The sequence below is a fragment of the Halichoerus grypus genome, chromosome 13, assembly GCF_964656455.1.
Source record: "Halichoerus grypus chromosome 13, mHalGry1.hap1.1, whole genome shotgun sequence".
Lineage (NCBI taxonomy): Eukaryota > Metazoa > Chordata > Mammalia > Carnivora > Phocidae > Halichoerus > Halichoerus grypus.
The window spans coordinates 62,246,608-62,264,047 of NC_135724.1; the positions used below are offsets into that span (position 1 = coordinate 62,246,608).

General features: G+C 57.6%; 3 protein-coding genes and 1 non-coding gene across 10 annotated transcripts in view; 1 reads left to right on the forward strand and 3 right to left on the reverse strand.

Annotated features, from left to right (window-relative positions):
* Positions 1 to 2,021: 2,021 nt before the first annotated feature.
* On the reverse strand, positions 2,022 to 9,666 carry RANBP1 (RAN binding protein 1). 4 transcript variants are annotated; one of them, XM_036104202.2, is made up of 6 exons: positions 9,489 to 9,666; positions 7,998 to 8,134; positions 5,917 to 6,074; positions 3,683 to 3,811; positions 2,989 to 3,054; positions 2,022 to 2,447 (listed from the first exon to the last, which is right to left on the reverse strand). In XM_036104202.2, the coding sequence occupies exons 1-6, from the start codon at positions 9,501 to 9,503 to the stop codon at positions 2,323 to 2,325; spliced, it is 630 nt and encodes a 209-aa protein (XP_035960095.1). In that variant the 5' UTR covers positions 9,504 to 9,666; the 3' UTR covers positions 2,022 to 2,322. The 4 variants fall into 4 exon arrangements, with proteins under 4 accessions (XP_035960095.1, XP_035960096.1, XP_035960097.1 ...); XM_036104203.2 differs by having other exon boundaries at positions 2,022 to 2,444; positions 9,489 to 9,664; XM_036104204.1 differs by lacking the exon at positions 9,489 to 9,666 and adding an exon at positions 8,779 to 9,130.
* On the reverse strand, positions 2,831 to 2,956 carry LOC118543395 (small nucleolar RNA SNORA77). Its single transcript, XR_004921055.1, has one exon. It is a non-coding gene; the product is annotated as a small nucleolar RNA SNORA77 (small nucleolar RNA).
* A 265-nt stretch (positions 9,667 to 9,931) lies between the features above and the next one.
* On the forward strand, positions 9,932 to 16,246 carry TRMT2A (tRNA methyltransferase 2A). Of its 3 annotated transcripts, none has more exons than XM_036104196.2 (12): positions 9,932 to 10,239; positions 10,481 to 11,043; positions 11,305 to 11,413; positions 11,607 to 11,788; positions 11,976 to 12,090; positions 12,183 to 12,298; positions 12,377 to 12,488; positions 13,057 to 13,179; positions 13,362 to 13,437; positions 13,725 to 13,841; positions 13,961 to 14,057; positions 15,920 to 16,246. In XM_036104196.2, the coding sequence occupies exons 1-12, from the start codon at positions 10,216 to 10,218 to the stop codon at positions 16,080 to 16,082; spliced, it is 1,797 nt and encodes a 598-aa protein (XP_035960089.1). In that variant the 5' UTR covers positions 9,932 to 10,215; the 3' UTR covers positions 16,083 to 16,246. The 3 variants fall into 3 exon arrangements, with proteins under 3 accessions (XP_035960089.1, XP_035960088.1, XP_035960087.1); XM_036104195.2 differs by lacking the exon at positions 15,920 to 16,246 and adding an exon at positions 14,158 to 14,662 and having other exon boundaries at positions 9,933 to 10,244; XM_036104194.2 differs by lacking the exon at positions 15,920 to 16,246 and adding an exon at positions 14,158 to 14,662 and having other exon boundaries at positions 9,933 to 10,239.
* Positions 15,196 to 17,440, reverse strand: part of DGCR8 (DGCR8 microprocessor complex subunit) — a 34,365-nt gene continuing 32,120 nt past the window's right edge. For both annotated transcript variants that reach the window (XM_036104193.2, XM_036104191.2), the window contains exon 14: positions 15,196 to 17,160. In XM_036104193.2, coding sequence (XP_035960086.1) covers positions 17,077 to 17,160 — 84 coding nt within the window. In that variant the 3' untranslated portion in view covers positions 15,196 to 17,076. The remainder of the gene's footprint in view (positions 17,161 to 17,440) is intronic.

Here is a 17,440-nt window from a genome sequence, read left to right on the forward strand (position 1 = left end):
ATGCCAGCCTGCCCATGGGGAGCCTCCCCACAGGCTCCCAAATGGTGACTCAGGCCCAGGTCTGACTCCAGGTCTGTGTAGGGGCACCAGGACAGCTGAGAGCTGTAGAGTGAGTGCCAAGCACTGGTCAATGAAAGGAGTGCTTGGTGCCTCCTTGGTGAGGTCCCTGCAGACTTCCTGGGCAGAGGAGAGTCCTGGGTTGGGGGAGGGGAGAAGAACAGGGGGAGACCCAGTGAGGCCTCCGGCCCAGGAGTCCTCCCCCCACTTAGGAGTTAAGATCCCTGGGAAAAGGAAAGCAGAGCGGAAAGCTTGCCCAATGGACTGACCTGGAACAGAAAAGTGTATCATCTCACTTCTCACTCCATCCGCAATACCATCAGCACCTGTTATGGCTTACCATTGCCTCTGTGCCACAGGGAGGAACCCACCTGAAAACACACTGGCTGAGGGGTATGGGAGATGACCCTCTGGGATCCCTGCTCATCCCAGTGGGACTGAATGTCAGGACTGCACGTCTCCCTTTCTGCACCATTCTGCAGTGTCAGCAAGCCACCTGTAATGCAGCCTGGTCACAGCACAGCTCTGTTCCCCAGCCATCTTGAGGGGCCTACCCTGCTGTCAGGGTTTTCCCCCCTTGGAGACACAACTCATCACCCAAGAGGGAAGAAGTCAGCCTGGGGTTTCACATCAAGTGGGATTTACCTTGTATTTGAGCCCAAGCAAAAACAATGTTCAACCATTCTGTACTAAGTAAAAGGGGAGTCTGACTGCCCTTCCCTAAAGGATCAAGCCTGGGCCAACCTTTCATACGTCAATGCATCCGACGGAGGCCCACGGGGAAGCAACACCTGTCCTTTACGTCAAAATTCCAATTCATCAGGATGGGCAAGGTACACAAGCTTCAATGTCCCTCCTTGGTGGGAAGGGCCTCTGTGCCAATACTGATTTCAAGAGCACCCAGACCTGTGCCCTAGAGGCCTAAGGCTGCCAGGACACAACAATGCTGGCCAGTGAGGTCTTAGGTTTGGTTTAAAAAAAAAAAAAAAAAAAGAGCAGCATCCTTTGGAGGTGCTTCCCCCAGAGAGAACAAGGACCCGAGGTTTGGAACCAGACACAGGTCACAGGACACACAGAGCACACTGGGAGGTCTGACAGAGCAGGACCCAGCTGGTCAACTCTGGCCACACTGTAAAGTGCCTCCAGCAGGTGTTAATGGCCAACAGCCGAGTGAGAGTAATCCACTCCAGGGCCGGGTCCAAACTTGCTCCTCCCCCGCTGGAGGGCAGTATGGCCACACTCCGCAGCCCCGTTGGCCTCCCAGGACACACATCACCACGTGTGACCATGTGCTTTGAAAAGCCTGCCGGTGCACCAAAAACCCTTCTCCCCCGATTTAGGACAACGTTCAGACACAATTTGTTTTACAAGAGGAACCCCCAAATGGCACCCATTTGCATTCAAAAGCGTCCCTTTATATTTAAAGCTATAGCAGATGTCCACAATTCCACCCAGATGCAGATGCCACAAGCGAGCGGGTAGGGCAGTTTTCTCTGAGGGTGGCAGCAGGGTATCCAAGGAGGGCTGTGGGGCCAAGCACCCCCTCACACATTGCACCAGACTGGACAAGTGTGCCAGGGGACCAGCCTTTCCCTCCGCCACGGCGGAGGGCCAACCAAACGCAGCCTTGGCCAAAGCCTGGAAACCGACTTGGCCTTCCTGTGTGAAAAGCCAGGGCACTCTGGTGGTCTTCCTTTCCCTCCCCCAGGCCCCCCCCACCCCGAGGCAAAAAACAACAGCAAGACACAACAAAAGCCTACCTACTCCTTGCCACAAGGCAGAAGCACGTGGCCGCCCCACCTCAGACACAGCACAGCCCCAGGGGCCAACAGCAGCCCCCAGGCCAAGGCTAAGCCAGTGGCAGTGCGTGGGCCCCGCAAGCACTGCCCCAACAGCCCGGAGCCAGCAGGCACCCACACTGCTCCCAGGACAGGGCCGGCGCATACACGGTCCTGCCCTCCGTGCAGGTTTCGAATGTGTCGTTTATTCACTATTTTTGATGACTATAAATAAGTGTTTCCACTATGGAAAAGAAAGTGAGCACAGTACATTTTCATGACTGGGGAATGGATTTTCTGAAGTCTTCTTCAATAGGGCAAAAACTTAGAAAAAAACAACCTGAATGTTGGAATTCAGTTCTTTATATAAAGTCCCTTGTAAAAACAAAACAGAATAAAAACAAACTGAAAAGAAGGGGCAGGGCAAAATTTAAAAAAAGAAAAAGGAGGAAAAGAACGGAAGGAAGAGAAGTCAAGGGGAGGTGGCTTATTGCTCCTCCTCCGCTCCAGCCTTGCTCTCGGCGTCTTCCGACTCCTTGCTCTCCTCCTTCACGGAGAGAGCTTCTAGCTTCTCAGTCACCTTCTCGGCATCGTCGTTTTTGCCCGACCCTGCTGAGACATAGAGGGACGCAGTAAGAAAACCGGGAAGCGCCGCTCTCTGCAGCCCACCCACCTCCTGTGGCCCTAGGCCAAGGCCGCAGGACAGGACAGGCCGCTTCACCACGGGCCGGCCAAGCCAGCCTCCAGGGGCGCACAAACGAGTTAAGAGCTCATGCCTGGGACGGGAGTCAGGGAGCTCAGTTAGGTCAGGTCCCTTACTAGGGCAGCCATCGTCGGGCCCCAAGCAAGCAGGTGACTGCAAGGACCTCTCGAGGCCCCTTCGGCTGTGGACTCTAGCCAGATGTCGTTACGTGACCACCTGGCTGGGTGCTGTGAGGCCAGGCCAGGGAGCACGTGCTTGGAGCCTTGATGGCCAGCTCACTCCCCAAGAAGTACCCTGTGTCCCCAGACGGCTGTATCACCCTTGACAGGTTGAGGTGGTCACAGCACCCTGGGATGTTTCTGTGGCAGACGGAAAAAGCACCCGCCTGGGGCTGCAGCCGGATGCAGAGTGAGTCTGCAAGGAAGTCCCCTACCCATGACACCATGTCACCTTTCTTTTCTCTCTCCTCGATCTCTTTCCTGCATTCTTCAAACTTTGTTTTGAATTTCTGTGCATCTGTGGAAAGAAGAGACTTCCTAAGATCCCTGAGCAGTGAAGGGGACACGTCCTGGACGGTTCTGAAGAGTCAAGATTCACAAATGGCTCATCCCATGGCCAATTTGGACTTAAGGACACAGCCCTGGGCTCACTCTTACTCAGATGGAGCAGTAACTGTTTCTCAAGTCCCTCCTGAGACCGGTGGCTATGATGGGCTGTCTCCCTCCGTCTGACGCTGTGACAATCTGGGCAGAGCAGTACATGGTACTGGCGGCCGTGCACAACCAAGGGCAGGGGCCTCCCTGCCAGGCACGTCAGAGCAGCCGCTAGACGAGGCCCACTGGGCACTTTCTGACAACCGGGACTGGAAAGGGACAGGCCTGCCCCGGGGTAGACTGAATGCCCAGACCCCTTTGAGGTTAAAAGGGAAAAGACCCTGCTCATGGCCTCAAAGCCCAGATGAGGCCTCGTTGGCACATGGCTCAACTGCAGAGCTTGCATCCCTCCCCCAAGGGAGCACCAGACTGCACGGTGGGACCGGTCCCTACCACACACTTCCCAGGCACAACCAGTTCTCCCTGCAAAGCCCTGTCAGACGAGTGGCCGCAGTCAGGCAGTCCCCAGGGCCCGGCACCCTTCTGCTTACTTTCAGCATTTAGGAAGCGGATGGCCAGCAGCTCTGGCTTGGGGCACTCGTCGGCAAAGTCAGCATGGGTGTTCCAGACCCAGGCACGGTCACTGCCCGCGTTCGGCTTCAGTTCCATCATCGGCGTGACTGGGGAAGAGAAGCCAAGTGAGAGTCCTGTCAACTGCGGCGAGGCCACCCCGCCACAAAAGGCCTGGTTGCCAACGCAAGATCCCACTTTGGGGTCCACCAACCAGGCCTAAACGAAGTCCCGTGGGACAGGGATCTTAAACATGTTTCTTTGCAAATACCTCGTGTTCACTTAAAACCAAGACTGTCCTAAATCTGGAAACAGGGTGACCTGCTCCCTGACCCGAGAACACCTCAGCAAGCGTTCTCCAATTCCACTGGAACAAGGGCTCCAACACCAACAGAGCCACTCATACCTAGCCCTTCCTGTGGAGCACCTATCACGTGGCTGTGTCCACGCTCAGTCACACCATCAGAGACCTGGCCCATCGGGAGGTGGGGAACAGAAACCGTAAGCAGGGTGACCCCCCAGGAGGGCATGGGGTCGGACCAGGGCAACCACTCTGACATTGTCCAGGGACTTGGGGGACGAGGCCACCAGAAGTGGACACCGTGGGGCTTGTGATATACATCATGGAAGACAAAGCTATGACCTGGAATAAGCACAGCTACCCAAGGGTCCTCAGGCTTTGCGCAGCCCCAGTGGCGGAAAAGGGAGACAGACTGCGCAAAGAACAAAAACACCCCCAATGCCGCACCCACCGGTGTGCCCCTGCACGCCTGGCAAAGGTCTCCAGGGATGTGGGCCGGCCCACGCCCAGCCCCAAGCACACGCGACCGTCTGAACCGGGACCAGTCACACCATCCCCATGGAGACACGTGGCAAGCCCTCGAGCTGTACAGAGCACAGAGGCACGGCTGCCGCCTCCCGCCACCACCCGCCTGACGCCTCAAGGGCTCTACGGTATGTACCAGGCCCGGAAGCCACCTACAACTTGGAAACAACCCAGTGACCTGACAAGGCTCTGGAAGAAGCACAGGGTGTCAGGAAAACCCCTGCGGAGCGATTCAAATTGGAGTGGAGGCCAAGGGCCAGGGAAGACAGGTGGGGGTGGTGGGGTTCACGAGGGGACACCTAAGCGGCCCCCTAAGGAAGGGCATGAAAGGGGCGCCTGGGTGGCTCAGTCGGTTAAGCATCTGCCTTCGGCTCAAATCATGATCTCGGGGCCCTGGGATTGAGCCCTGCGTCGGGCTCCCTGCTCAGCGAGGCATCTGCTTCTCCCTCTCCCTCTGCCCCCCACTCATGCTCACTTGCGCTCTAATAAATAAAATCTTATGAAAAAAAGGAAGGAGATGAAAGCCCCTCTGCACCACCCCTCAGGACCTCTGCAAACCCGCGCATCCTTCCACATCACCCTCAAGGGCTGTTCTGCTCAGGTTCCTGCCTGGTCACCCTGTGTGCCCAGATGAGGGTCCCTGCCCTGCCAGACATGCATTCTACCCAGTAATGCAGACACGGCACTAGATCAGGAATGCAGCCCAAAACACGTCTGCTTCCCAAGACACACAGCACTGCAGGACAACCCAGAAGCCAAGAGACTGTTACGGTGGGGAACTTACTGTTGCCCCTTCACAGGCCAGGCCTGAGGGGGCTTTTCCCAGACCCTACCCCCATCCCCACCATGTTAAGCCCAAGGATGGTGCATCACACCTATCCAAAAGCCTCAGCTTGTCACCACCCACTACCTGTTCAGTCTCACAGGCACAAGGACAGGTAGCCACCTTCTCCCCCCACCCCTTTTCCCTTCTGTGTCTTCCTCAGGGGACACCCTGCAGGGACAAAACACACTGAAGAGTGGGAAGGCTTCCTACTGGGCACATCAAATATATATGGGAGCACATGTCCTCACAACACTGCCCAGTCCTCGGGCAGGCACCTCATGGTCCCAAGCCCACACTGGGGCTCTGTGTCCACCCCATCATGTCCTATCTGCCTGGACTCCACACCCCGTATGCCAGAAGTTTCTCTGAAAGTCTGCTCTGAGTTCAGAGCATGTGGGAACACCTCATTCCCTACTTTAAGTTCAGAAAACACCACGAATATGCACCCATGTCACAATGCACTCCCAGGCTCCCAGTGCAGCACTGAAGGTAACCTGCCCAAAGACCTGAAGCATCCTCGTGTGGGACTCAGCGTGAAAACACAGTCCCCAGAGGCCACCTACTATAATGGTTGGCGCATATCTTCAGGGTCTTGTCCCTCCTCATGAGGAGGCGGATGGTCCCTTTCTCCTTATGCTTCAGAAGCTTGACGTCACCAGTGCCTCGTTCCTTCCATTCTGGGAGATCATTCTCTGAAGCGAATCGGAATAGCTTTGCCCGCCTTCAAAAAAAGCCATTAAGAGAGAGCTTAGATGGGCAGAGAGGGAAATAAGTAGTCAAACATTGGCTTGGAAAGAACACTGGTTTTCTGTGCACTGAACAAATAGCTGTATCTGGCGTCTCCATAGACGCCCTTTCCTTTCTTTGCGCTTTGAGGACTATTAGTCCAAAAATTACCAAAAGAGCAAAACAACAATTTCAAGTTATGAAATGAAAAAGAAAAGAGATTTCCAACAGAAAGACCCAACTTCTCAGCAAAGATACCGCCCTGAGTACGCTGGGCTTGCCCGTGATCACAGTGCAGGGGAGCCCCTGGTGTCCCATAGGGCCACAGGGGTAGTTTGGAAGCAAATGGAGGTCAAGGACCCCTGCCCTCCAAAGGGCCAGCCCTTCCCTCTGCTGTGAGATGCCCCCTTTGCTTCCCTGGCCCCTCAACCCAAAGAGGAGGCTGCAGACCTCTGCTCAGGCCGCCAGGCTCTGGCCCAACACCCTGCCTTCCTGCCCAGAACAGCACCTCACATTGGGCCCAGCCAAGGCCCCCACCCAGGCAGGCACCAAAGCCCACATGGTGAGCCCAGCAGTCCTGCCTTTAGGACTTTAGGCTGATGTCCTCCATTCCCTTCCCCACCCGACCCAAGCCCTGCTGGTCCATTTTCTGCACAACACTCTGCTCTCTCCCCCAAGCTCAATTCTGTTAAGGGAGACAGTGCCCTCACAAGGATGCCACCAAAGCTTTCACCTGGAGCTCAAGGGCCCAGACGCAAAGGCCTGACCTGCTGGCCTCACTTCCCTCAGGAAGGGCCTGTGTCCAGGATCGCCAGAAGTTCTCAGCCGTGTGTGTGTGTGTGTGTGTGTGTGTGTGTCAGCAACAGCACCAGCAGCAGTCCCCACTCCTGGGAGGAACCAGTCCTTGGCTATTGCACCATTTCTGGGCAAAGCAGAGATGTGAAGAACCAGTGTCTTCAGGGACACGCCCACCACTCTCTGAGACCAAAAGGATGTATGTGACTCTCCCTCCCCAGACCTTTGGGAGTGGTGGGAAGGGGCTGGTCTCCCCAGTCTGCCTTCCTTAGAGGGAGGGGTCACTGTTCCTGTCCGCCCCCCCACCCCAGGAAAGCACTCAAACCCTCATCTGGCTTCTTGGATAGAATCTGAAGGGGTGTGGGGTAACTCCACAAGCTTGGACAGGAAAAACACTCCAGCCTATTTCCATTAACTTGTAACAGAGCCTAGTGTTTCCTGTGATTCTGAGTATAGGCAACAGGTCAGTCTCGGCAGCACTGATTTTGTCACAAACATCTCAACACATGGCTGGTGCCAGCGCTACTTAAAAATGTCCCTTGCCATTGTAGCTTCTCACTGAAGGTGTCAAAAAACACGTGTAGAATAATTCTTAGAAAGTAATCTTGGTAAGCATAACACCACCCCCTTTCACTTATAATTCCAGGTGTTATTTTGTGTGTTCAAAACACTGAACTGGGAGCTTACAAACTTCAAGATGCCAGTCTACAGTGCAAAATAATAATAATAACAATAATAGTAGAGACTCCCTGTTCAACCAGAGGAAGGATGCCATGGGAGTCTTAGAGGTAACAAAGAGGTAACAAGCCTGTAAGGCGGCAAGGACGGGGGCTGTGGAGATGCACCTCTGTGGACAGAGCAGCAGGGACAGGACACCAGGGAGCACCTGTGCTCTCCACAGCACTGGTCACCAGAAGCAGGGGCACCCAGGGAAGAGTTAACCAATGAATGGATTCTAACAGCAGCCTTAATTTCCACGTAGGATTAGTCATCACACAATTCCAAGCCCTTTCTTTAGCCTCAGTCCAATTAAAAGTCAGGCCAAGACCTTGACACCCATAAAAACCGTACTTCAATCTTACACTAAAGATTCCTATGTCTGGAGCAACATGAGCTTACTTACATTTTAAAAAGTTCTTCTTCATCTTCTTCCAGCGTTTTAATTTCCTGCTCGGGAAGAGAAACTATAGGCTCAAACTGCGGATCGTGGTTGGACTCATCTGCATTCTCAGTGGAGGTGTCATGGTCCTCATGGGTGTCCTGTGGATTGAGGTGCAGAGAGGTGACTCTGCTGGCCCTAGAGCCTGGCCCCCACCCAGAGCTCAACAGTGCCTACAGTGGGCAATCCCTCCTAGTGAAAAGCCTTATCCCAAAGCAAGAGATTAAGCCCACAGTCTTTCACACAAAGAAAGGTTTGCACCCACATTCAGAGTGCAGTAAGATGCTGAACTTCAGCACCCTCCCCAGATGCATCAATCACATGTGTGGACAGTCGGACTGGGGCCCCTAAAGTTGGGCCCCCTACTGGCCAAAGAGACACTGCCTCACCACTTTGCACCTCAGTTTCCTCACCTGTAAAATGTTGATAATGACAATGCTAAGTGAAGATTAAAAGACATACTAACGGAAGAGAGCCTCAAGAAGAGTGCCACCCTTTAATCAAAAAGCAACCCTTTGAATTTTTACTGGTTGAAAAAAAATCAGTGCTCTTGTTTAGTAGAAGGCAAAAATGTTACTACACAACTGTTAGTATTTACATGGAATTCACAGTTCTGTCAGCAATTTTATCTTACATCAGAAAGCTGATGCGTCGACAGAAATCGTACAAAAAAGAGCCGTAAAATTCTGACCCAGTTTAGAAAACTACAGGGCACAAAGGATCATATTTTAGGTTCAAGTCTTACAAAGCACGTGGTCTGGTGATCTGTAGTCCATAAAAAACTGGGAAACTTCACTACCAAACTCGAGCCAAAAAAGAACATATATAAGGCTTCGTTGCCTTCCTTGGTTGGACAGCACTGCGGCTCCGCCGAGGCCAGCTCAACCCGAGCAGATGTCCCGCAGTCAACAAAGCCGCCCCCACCCTGGGTCGGTGCGGCCACGACCCGACCACCCGGCTGGAATGCGAGCTTCCGCGACAGAGGCCTGTGGCGGTTCAAGACGTGAGAACAGAATGAATGAAGTGCTGCGTAGGCGACGGCAGGAAGGGACGCACGGTTTTGGTGGGAAGCCTGCAAGTGGGCCGAGCCGGAGGAAACCGGCTACCCGCCCCTCGTCTCAGGCGAGCAGCGAAGTGAACTAGAGACCAAGAAGCCTGGGCGGCGGGCCGCCCCACGCCCGGATGGAGCTCCCGGCCCCACCTGGGACCGCCCCAAGGTCACGCGGGCGCCCAGCAGCCCCCAAGCCCGCGCTCCCCCAGGCATCGCGAGCCACGGCCCCGAAGGCCCCAGGCCGCGCTCCCCAAAGCTCCAACCACGCGCCACTGAGGCCCCGCAGGCACCGAGCCCACAAGCCAGCGGGGGTTGGCGGCGGCGGCGCGGGCCGCCCACGTGGCCGCCGATAGCGGCCTCGGCCTCCCGGCCCCCACCCAGTCCCCGCCCGGGCCCGGCCGCACCTTGGCGGCCGCCATGGGGGCGCGGCGGCGGCGGCGGCTCGGTTGGCTCGGTCGTCGCTGGCTCCGCGGCCTCTCGGCGGCTGGTCGTAGCTTCTCTCCTCCGCGTCTGGCGCCGGCGCCTCCCGCCCTCCCGCTCTTCCCTCCGCCCCGCGACCCGAACCCCGACCCCTGACCCCGGCGGCGGGAAACGCGACGCGATTCAAAACCAGTGCAGCTTTATTGGCTCACACTGCGGACACTCTCATTGTCCAGCCCGCCCCGCGCTTCCCGCCAAAACGCCCGCGGCGCATGCCCGACCCGCCCGGCAGCCAGGGGAGCGTGCCCTCCCGGCGGCCCTCGCGCGCACTTCCGCCCCGCGGCGGCGCGCACCCCTCGGGCTCTCGAAGGGACAGGGAATCGGAGCTGGCGCGTTGTGATGACGTCACCGGAAGCCAGGATGATAGAGACGCGCTGCCTCGGCTGCACGCGCTGGCTGACGGGAGAGTGGCCAGCTAGGCGAGCGGCCGGCGCGGGCCCCTGGCGGGCGGGCGGCGTACCCCATGCCCGAGACCCGAACCTGAGCAGCGAGGGTTCGAGTCCCGCCCCCGCTCGGGGCGGAGCCGGCGAGCGGCCTCGCGGCGTTGCAGCCGCCCTCTGAGCGCCTGCCTTCCTTGTGCCAGGCCCAGGACGGGGCGGCGGAGGCGGTCCTCGTGGGTGTCCCCAGTCCGGGTAGCGGACGGACCAGACGATGAGTGACAAGCTCGACAACGAAGTAAAGTGAAGGGAGATCCTGATGGGAGACGGAGGAGATGGAGGAGGAGGGGTAGGGGAAGATGGAGGTGGGGTAGGTAACCGCTGGGAGAAAACGTGGGATAAGGGGTAAGTTGGGAGAGGGGAAAAGAGGCTGGGCGTAGGGTGCACTAATGGAGGTCGGGGTGTGGGACAAGGGGAGCTGGGCCGTTCAGGTTCTAGGGTCCAGCCCTCAGCCCAGCCCTTGTCTTGTCTCCACACAGGGCCCTGTGCCCATGGAGGGTTGCGGCCAAGACAGCAGCAGTGCCCAGGGTAGCCCTGCAACCCTAGCCCCCCAGGAGGAAGACAAGGAGGAGGAAGGGGGGGCTGGGGCGGCTGCAGAGTCCGTGCCTCAGCCTGGGCTCTATAGCTACATCAGGGACGACCTGTTTACCTCGGAGATCTTCAAGTTGGAGCTGCAGAACGTGCCCCGCCATGCCAGCTTCAGTGATGTCCGCCGCTTCCTGGGCCGCTTTGGCCTGCAGCCTCATAAGACCAAACTCTTTGGGCAACCTCCCTGCGCCTTTGTGACATTCCGCAGTGCTGCTGAGCGGGACAAGGCTTTGCGTGTGCTGCACGGTGCCCTCTGGAAGGGCCGCCCACTCAGCGTGCGCCTGGCCAGGCCCAAGGCTGATCCTATGGCCAGGAAGAGGCGGCGTGAGGATGAGGGTGAGCCGACGGCCACATGCATCGCAGATGTAGTGACACCTCTTTGGACCGTGCCCTATGCTGAGCAGCTGGAGCGGAAGCGGCTGGAGTGTGAGCAGGTGCTACAGAAGCTGGCCAAGTGAGTGTGGGTGCAGATCACCCCCTTGGCCCCAGAGCTCTGCTCGTTTCTATGTTTGTTCAGCCCATCCTGTGCCCTGTACAGACATCCTCAGGGTCTGCACAGTCTTTTGGGTAGTTAGCCAGTAAGATCCATGTATAATCAGCGTGGATAGTGAGTTCCTGAGGGAGGAGCCCAGGTACCTGGGCATTTGGAGAATGGCTGGGGATGGTTGCAGGGGAAGCGGACTGAGTCCAACCTTGGCCCTACCTCATCCTGCAGGGAAATTGGGAGCACCAACCGCGCCCTGCTGCCCTGGCTACTCTCACAGAGACACAAGCACAACAAGGCCTGCTGCCCGCTGGAGGGGGTTAGGCCATCACCCCAGCAGGTCAGGCCTGGCTGGTGTGGCCAGAAACTCATCTTTATGTTTTTAAAGGAGCTCTTCTCACTTATCTCTTACTCTACCATCCCTTTTCCTGCTTTGCATTTACTTCTGGTATTCATCGTGTGACTGTTACTTGTGGACCGCCCCATCCCTGGATGGCCAGGGTAAGGTCAGGCATGTCTCTGCCTCCCCGCAGACCGAGTATCGTAATAAGTGTGAGTTTCTGGTCGGCATTGGGGTGGACGGGGAGGACAACACAGTCGGCTGTCGGCTTGGCAAGTACAAGGGCGGGACGTGTGCTGTGGCAGCCCCCTTTGACACCGTGCACATCCCTGGGGCCACCAAGCAGGTGGTGAAGGCCTTCCAGGAGTTCATCCGGTGAGGGCTTATGGCTGGGCTGGGGGCCCTGAGAAGTTCTGAGGTGGTCTGGGAGCAGAGGATCTGCCTGGGGGGATTCTGGGATTGTGATCTGGCAGGTGCGGCTGGAAGAGCGAGCAGGGATGCTGCTCACCCAGTCCTGGTTGGCAGATGTTGGGGGACTCAGGGCCACTCATGGCTTCCACAGGTCCACTCCATATCCAGCGTACAACCCAGAGACGTACTCAGGCCACTGGAAGCAGCTGACTGTGCGCACCAGCCGCCGTGGCCAAGCCATGGCCATTGTCTACTTCCACCCCCAGGTCTTAGGCGGGGTGGCTCTCCTGGGGGAGGGTGTCTGGGCCACAGTGAGCTGTGACACAGCCTTACAAGGCCTTTTCTGCTGCCTACCCAGAAACTGGGCCCTGAGGAACTGGCTGGGCTGAAGGCCTCCTTGGCGCAGCACTTCATGGCGGGGCCAGGCAAGGCCACTGGGGTGACCTGCCTCTACTTTGTAGAGGAGGGACAGCGGTGAGGAGCCTGGGTAGGGGTGGGGCGGGTCCCTGCAAGGGCTGGTGACACTGATGGACTTAACCCTACCACCCACAGAAAGACTCCCAGCCAGGAGGGCCTGCCCCTGGAGCACGTGGCTGGAGACCGGTGCATCCACGAGGACCTGCTGGGGTTGACTTTCCGGATCTCTCCTCACGCCTTCTTCCAGGTAGCCCCAAATTTTTGGGGATCACAAGGACACACGGAGGGAGGCCTGACGTGATGTCAGGATGTGATGGGGACAGTGGGGTAGGGCAGTGATAAGGGATTAGCCTGGGAGAACATCCAGGCAGGAGAGCCACAAGCACTGTAAGGTAGGAAAAAGATCGTTTGCTGTTAGATTCTCTGACAACCCTTTGGAAAAAGGGCCCTCTGAGGGGTAGGAACAGGAGTTGGGGTGATGCCAGGGTTCTGGTGTGAGCTCTGGCACTCAGAAAAGAGGTGAGGTGTGGGGTATCAGCATCAAGCTGCTTTTCAAAGGCAGGAGACTGGGCGAAGTTGCCGGGCATGATGGGATTGAGGATCAGTCCAAGGACTGGGCCTCTGGCACTCCGATGGCTAGATGGGGGGAGGGGTGGGATCTGGAGACCTGGGAAGAGGGTGAGTGACCCAGGGATGGGGCCATGGAGGCCCCCAGGCAGGAAGTGCCCAGGGAATGCAAGTGCTTGGGGGTGGGGCGGTCAGTGTGGGCAGGGAGGCTCCGCTGACCTCCTGGATGCCGCTGGCCTGCTCTCCAGGTAAACACTCTGGCGGCTGAGGTGCTCTACACAGTCATCCAGGACTGGGCCCAGCTGGACACAGGGAGCACAGTGCTGGATGTGTGCTGCGGCACTGGCACCATCGGCCTGGCGCTGGCCCCGGTGAGCCCTCCTGCCCCGCCTGACAACCCCACCCATGTCGTCACCCGCCTCGTGACCCCCAGTGGCCCCCCCCCCACCTATTCCGGATCCTCTTTCACTCCCCAAATGCCTCCTGCCGTGGCCCTCGCTGAGGGGGTGGGGATGGGACAGGGCGCCACGAGTCTGTCCTTTCCTGACTTCAGAGGGTGAAGAGAGTCGTGGGGATTGAGCTGTGCCAGGAGGCCGTGGAAGATGCCCGGGTGAACGCCCGAAACAATGGTGAGAGCCAGTGCTCCATACAGCGGGTGGGCGACAGATGCTCCTGCTGCATACCTCAGCACCGCCCCTGGGGCCCACCAGGTGGTTCTTAGGGCCCATGGTGGGGTGAGGGGCAGAGGGTGCAGGAGGGCTCCGACTGTGTGCCCAGGACGCTGGAGCTGGGTAAGGGTGAGCAAGCTCCTTAGCCAGAAGGCTTTCCCAAGACACCTCTGGCCTGGGACTTCAAGATGACCCTATGGGGAGAGGGTGTCCTGGATCCCGTGACAGGGCTATGGTTCCATGTCCAGAGTTGAGCAATGTGGAGTTCCACTGTGGGAGAGCTGAGGACCTGGTGCCCGCTTTGGTGAGCAGACTAGCCTCCCAGCAGCTCGTTGCCATCCTGGACCCACCCCGTGCTGGCCTGCGTAAGTGGCCTCCATCTGGGAGGTGTCATGGGGAAGTGGGGGGGGGGCAGGGATGTCTGGGTGGCACACCAGGCTGCGCAGCCTCAGGCCTGATGCCCATCCCGTTTGGACCTCCTCAGATTCCAAAGTGATCCTGGCAGTCCGAAAAGCTGAGAACCTCAAGCGGCTCCTGTATGTCTCTTGCAACCCCCGGGCAGCCATGGGCAACTTTGTAGAGTGAGTGTGAGGTGGGGGGCCTGGGGTGGCCCCAGGACAGGGTGGACTGGGGACCCGGTGGACCCATGTGGCTGACCCTGACGTTCCTTTTCCACCACAGCCTCTGCAGGGCCCCATCTAACCGGGTGAAGGGCACCCCCTTCCGGCCTGTTAAGGCTGTGGCTGTGGACCTGTTCCCGCAAACCCCGCATTGTGAGATGCTCCTCCTGTTTGAGAGGGTGGAGCACCCTAATGGCGCAGGGGCCCTGGCACCCCAGGACCCTCCAGCCCAGTCCCCACCAGAGCCCCCAGAGGATACCTTACAAGAAACCGGGGCTGCTGCCTCTTGCTAGGTCCCTGGAGGACTGGAAACTTGCCCTTTCAGAATGGGGCCATATTCATCACCCGGGCAGCAGCCAAGGGATTCCCCAAGTCCTTGCCTTGCCTCGCCTCAGGACGCTCAGGCAGCACCTAGAGGGCACAAGACTTGGCTGACCCACTCAAGCTCCATCTGTCCCTGTGACCCTAGGCTCCTGTAGCGTGTCCCCTACCACTCCCCGCCACACCTCCAGTTCTTTTTGGGTTAGCTGGGATATAGTGCTAGAATAAATAGTTGCTGAACTACAGCTGTTATTGTGATGAAATCATTAGCACACAGGGCTCCCTTCTGCCCCCCCACTGCAGGTGGGGGGGGCAAGGTCAACGGGGCACCTTGAGCAGCCTAAGTCTGAGCCTCCACCTCCCGCTAGCACACTGCCAGCCCCTCTGCACGGCTGCAAGTCACAGCAGTGTGCTGACAGCATCAGGTTTTATGCTTAACCCCAGGGGAGCAGAGATGTGGCTCTCCTGGCCCAGGGCCAGCTGTACATGTGGGGTAGAACACATGGTGAGGGGCCGTCTCCTGCAGGTAGGCCCGGTGGTCTGCCCCGTTTTTCCTGCGCCCCCTGAGGTGAGGTTCCATCCCCACCCTAGCCCTGAAGGGAAGCCACTGGAGCTGGGAGCCAGGATGGAACACTGCCCAGCTACTGAAGGAGCAGTGTGACCAGGCAAAAATGTCTCAGCCCCCGGGGGGGTGACTGAAGGGGGTGTTCTGGCCAGTTGAGGGTCCACAAGCCCCATAGCCTCACAGGGTTAGAAGAAAGAAACACCAGCCATTCCCTTTTGGGACAGTTTTGCTTTATGCGTTCAGTCAAGGCTCACCCTTACAGCCATAGTTTAGCCGCCACCTGGAAGGTACATGATGGCCAGTGGCCATGTGGAGGTGGCATCAGCACAGGCTCCCCCTGCCCTCCGCCCCCACGGCATGGCTGTGCGCACACAACACTCACACCCACACGGACATAGAGGAAGGACATGGGGAGGCTGCAGCAAGGCTCACTGCCTCTAGTTAACACATGTGCACGAAGCTTTGGTTCACAATGGCGCATCTGGCTGTTCTGAGGGCCAACAGTCATAGTCAAATGATTATTCACAGCTGCAGACAGGAGGCAAGACAGAAGCAAGTGTCTAATTACAGCAACTTGATTTGAGGGTTTTTATAAAGGTCAACACAGAAGCTAACCTCAGTCACATAGGTGGTAAGGGAGAGATACACTGTGGGTGGCACACAAGACCAACATTCTGGATTCCTGAAAGCAAATGCCATCAACACCAACCACGGGGGATGTGATGGAGAACGGGCACGGCCGTGGACAATGCAGCCCAGCAGTGGGCCCCTGCAGCTGACCGTGCACCAAGAGCACATGGCACCCTGAACAGGCCCTAGGCACAGGAAGCGGATGACCACCGCTACCTTGCACGTGGGGACAACCCAGGGCCCCAAGCATACCCACGTCCCCCGGGGCTCAGGGCAAGGACACACCTACCCCTGCACCTAACTGCAGGAGCCACTTGGAGAGCACTGCCTGCTGGTCAAAGGAACAGGTGGCCGTGAGGCCTGGCTGCACAGGGCAGGTGCCCCTGAAATCCAGTGCAGCCATCGTCACAGGCAAGACCGCCGCCCTCCACATGCTTGTGCCAGCTCTGGGGAGGAGCGCCACTTTGTGACCACGGATGGACTGCACGAACGGTCCTGGTTTCCTCTTCTAAAATCCTCGTGCTAAAAGGCTTCACTTGTTTATATCTGCTACGTGATTCCAAATCTACCTTCTACTCTCACTGTAAAAGTTTCTTCCCAAATGCTAAAATATCATAAAAGCTTTAAAAATTGATGGGTGGACAGATGGACTTGACTGTGCAAAAATCTTTAGTAAAAAGTTGCCAGAGGCCAGTGAAGGTAAGGGGCCTTGGTGTCTAAGAAGGCGTGTTTTTAGGACATTAAGACTTACTCAGAAAAAATGGACCACACGCCAGCCCAGGGCCCGGATAACGAGCCAGGCGGAGACCAGCTGACTTCACACTCACACTGGCAACATGTTTCAAGGATTGAAAAGAATCACCTTGAGGGCTTGCCTGCAATTTCTGAAAAATAGTTGATTCTAAAATTGTGTTTATTTTAAGCCAAAAAGGTCTGAAATACTCCTTCCTGTTATAACCTTTTCAGAGAAAAAGGGAAAACACAAGAGGCAGGGGAGGGGAGGGGGTGCCAGCGCGCACCTTCTGACCAGACCTCTGCAGTGGGCTGCGGGAGCCTGGGGCACAGGGCACCACAGGACTCAGCCACCACTTTCTCAGTCTGTCACTTCTTGTCCGTGCATGTTATATACTGACACTCAGGAAAACCTTCATCAAACCAGTCTGCAGCAAGTCCCCAGAGGCAGAGGTCATCCACAGCTATTGCCAAGTTCTTGGTTCTCACCCATGTGGGCGAGCCGAGTCCATCCTTGAACACGTCCACTCAGACCTGTGGGCGGCCCCCAAGGAAGAGCTGTGTGGCCCTGCTGTCCCTGTGCACCAGAGCCCCACCCCTCTGGCCCCGGCCTCATTTGCCTGGCCGCAGGGGAGGAACTCCGATCAGAGGCCCGGAGGCTGCAGAGTGAGCGGCGCGTGGTGTCCCTGGCAGCAGAGCTGACAGTCCCCGCGCCTGCCCCTGCTGCCTCCCTCACACGTCCACAGTGCACAGGGGCTCGCCGCCAGGCTGGGCAGACGCCACAATAGACATCTTGGGCTTCTTCCGAGTCTCCTCCTGGAAGAACAACAAAGGTCAGGGATGCCAACGATGTGGGAACACATGGCCCAGCCCAACCTTGGGCAAGAGGCGCCCAAGGCGGGGGGGGGGGGGGGGGGGGCAGGAGAGAGGGGGACGGTGAGCTCAGCACACTGGTGCCAGGTAGCCTCTGGAGTAGGAGGGCACCAGCCCTGGGGGGCCTGAGGAGTGGGCCAGATAGGGGGTTGGCTGGGTCTGCCTGTATGCCATCTCAGAGTACTGCGTGCTGGTGCTTCCGTGGCAATCACAACACACCCAG

Coding starts and splice junctions, on each gene's coding strand:
- TRMT2A (XM_036104194.2), top strand. CDS start 10,216: ATGAGTGACAAGCTCGACAACGAA. Junction 10,240..10,480: donor GTGACAAGCTCGACAACGAA/GTAAAGTGAAGG, acceptor GTCTCCACACAG/GGCCCTGTGCCCATGGAGGG. Junction 13,180..13,361: donor TCGGCCTGGCGCTGGCCCCG/GTGAGCCCTCCT, acceptor TCCTGACTTCAG/AGGGTGAAGAGAGTCGTGGG.
- RANBP1 (XM_036104204.1), bottom strand. CDS start 8,856: ATGTTCTTTTTTGGCTCGAGTTTGGTAGTGAAGTTTCCCAGTTTTTTA. Junction 8,135..8,778: donor ATCACCAGACCACGTGCTTT/GTAAGACTTGAA, acceptor CTCAATCCACAG/GACACCCATGAGGACCATGA. Junction 3,055..3,682: donor CCGCTTCCTAAATGCTGAAA/GTAAGCAGAAGG, acceptor TTCTTTCCACAG/ATGCACAGAAATTCAAAACA.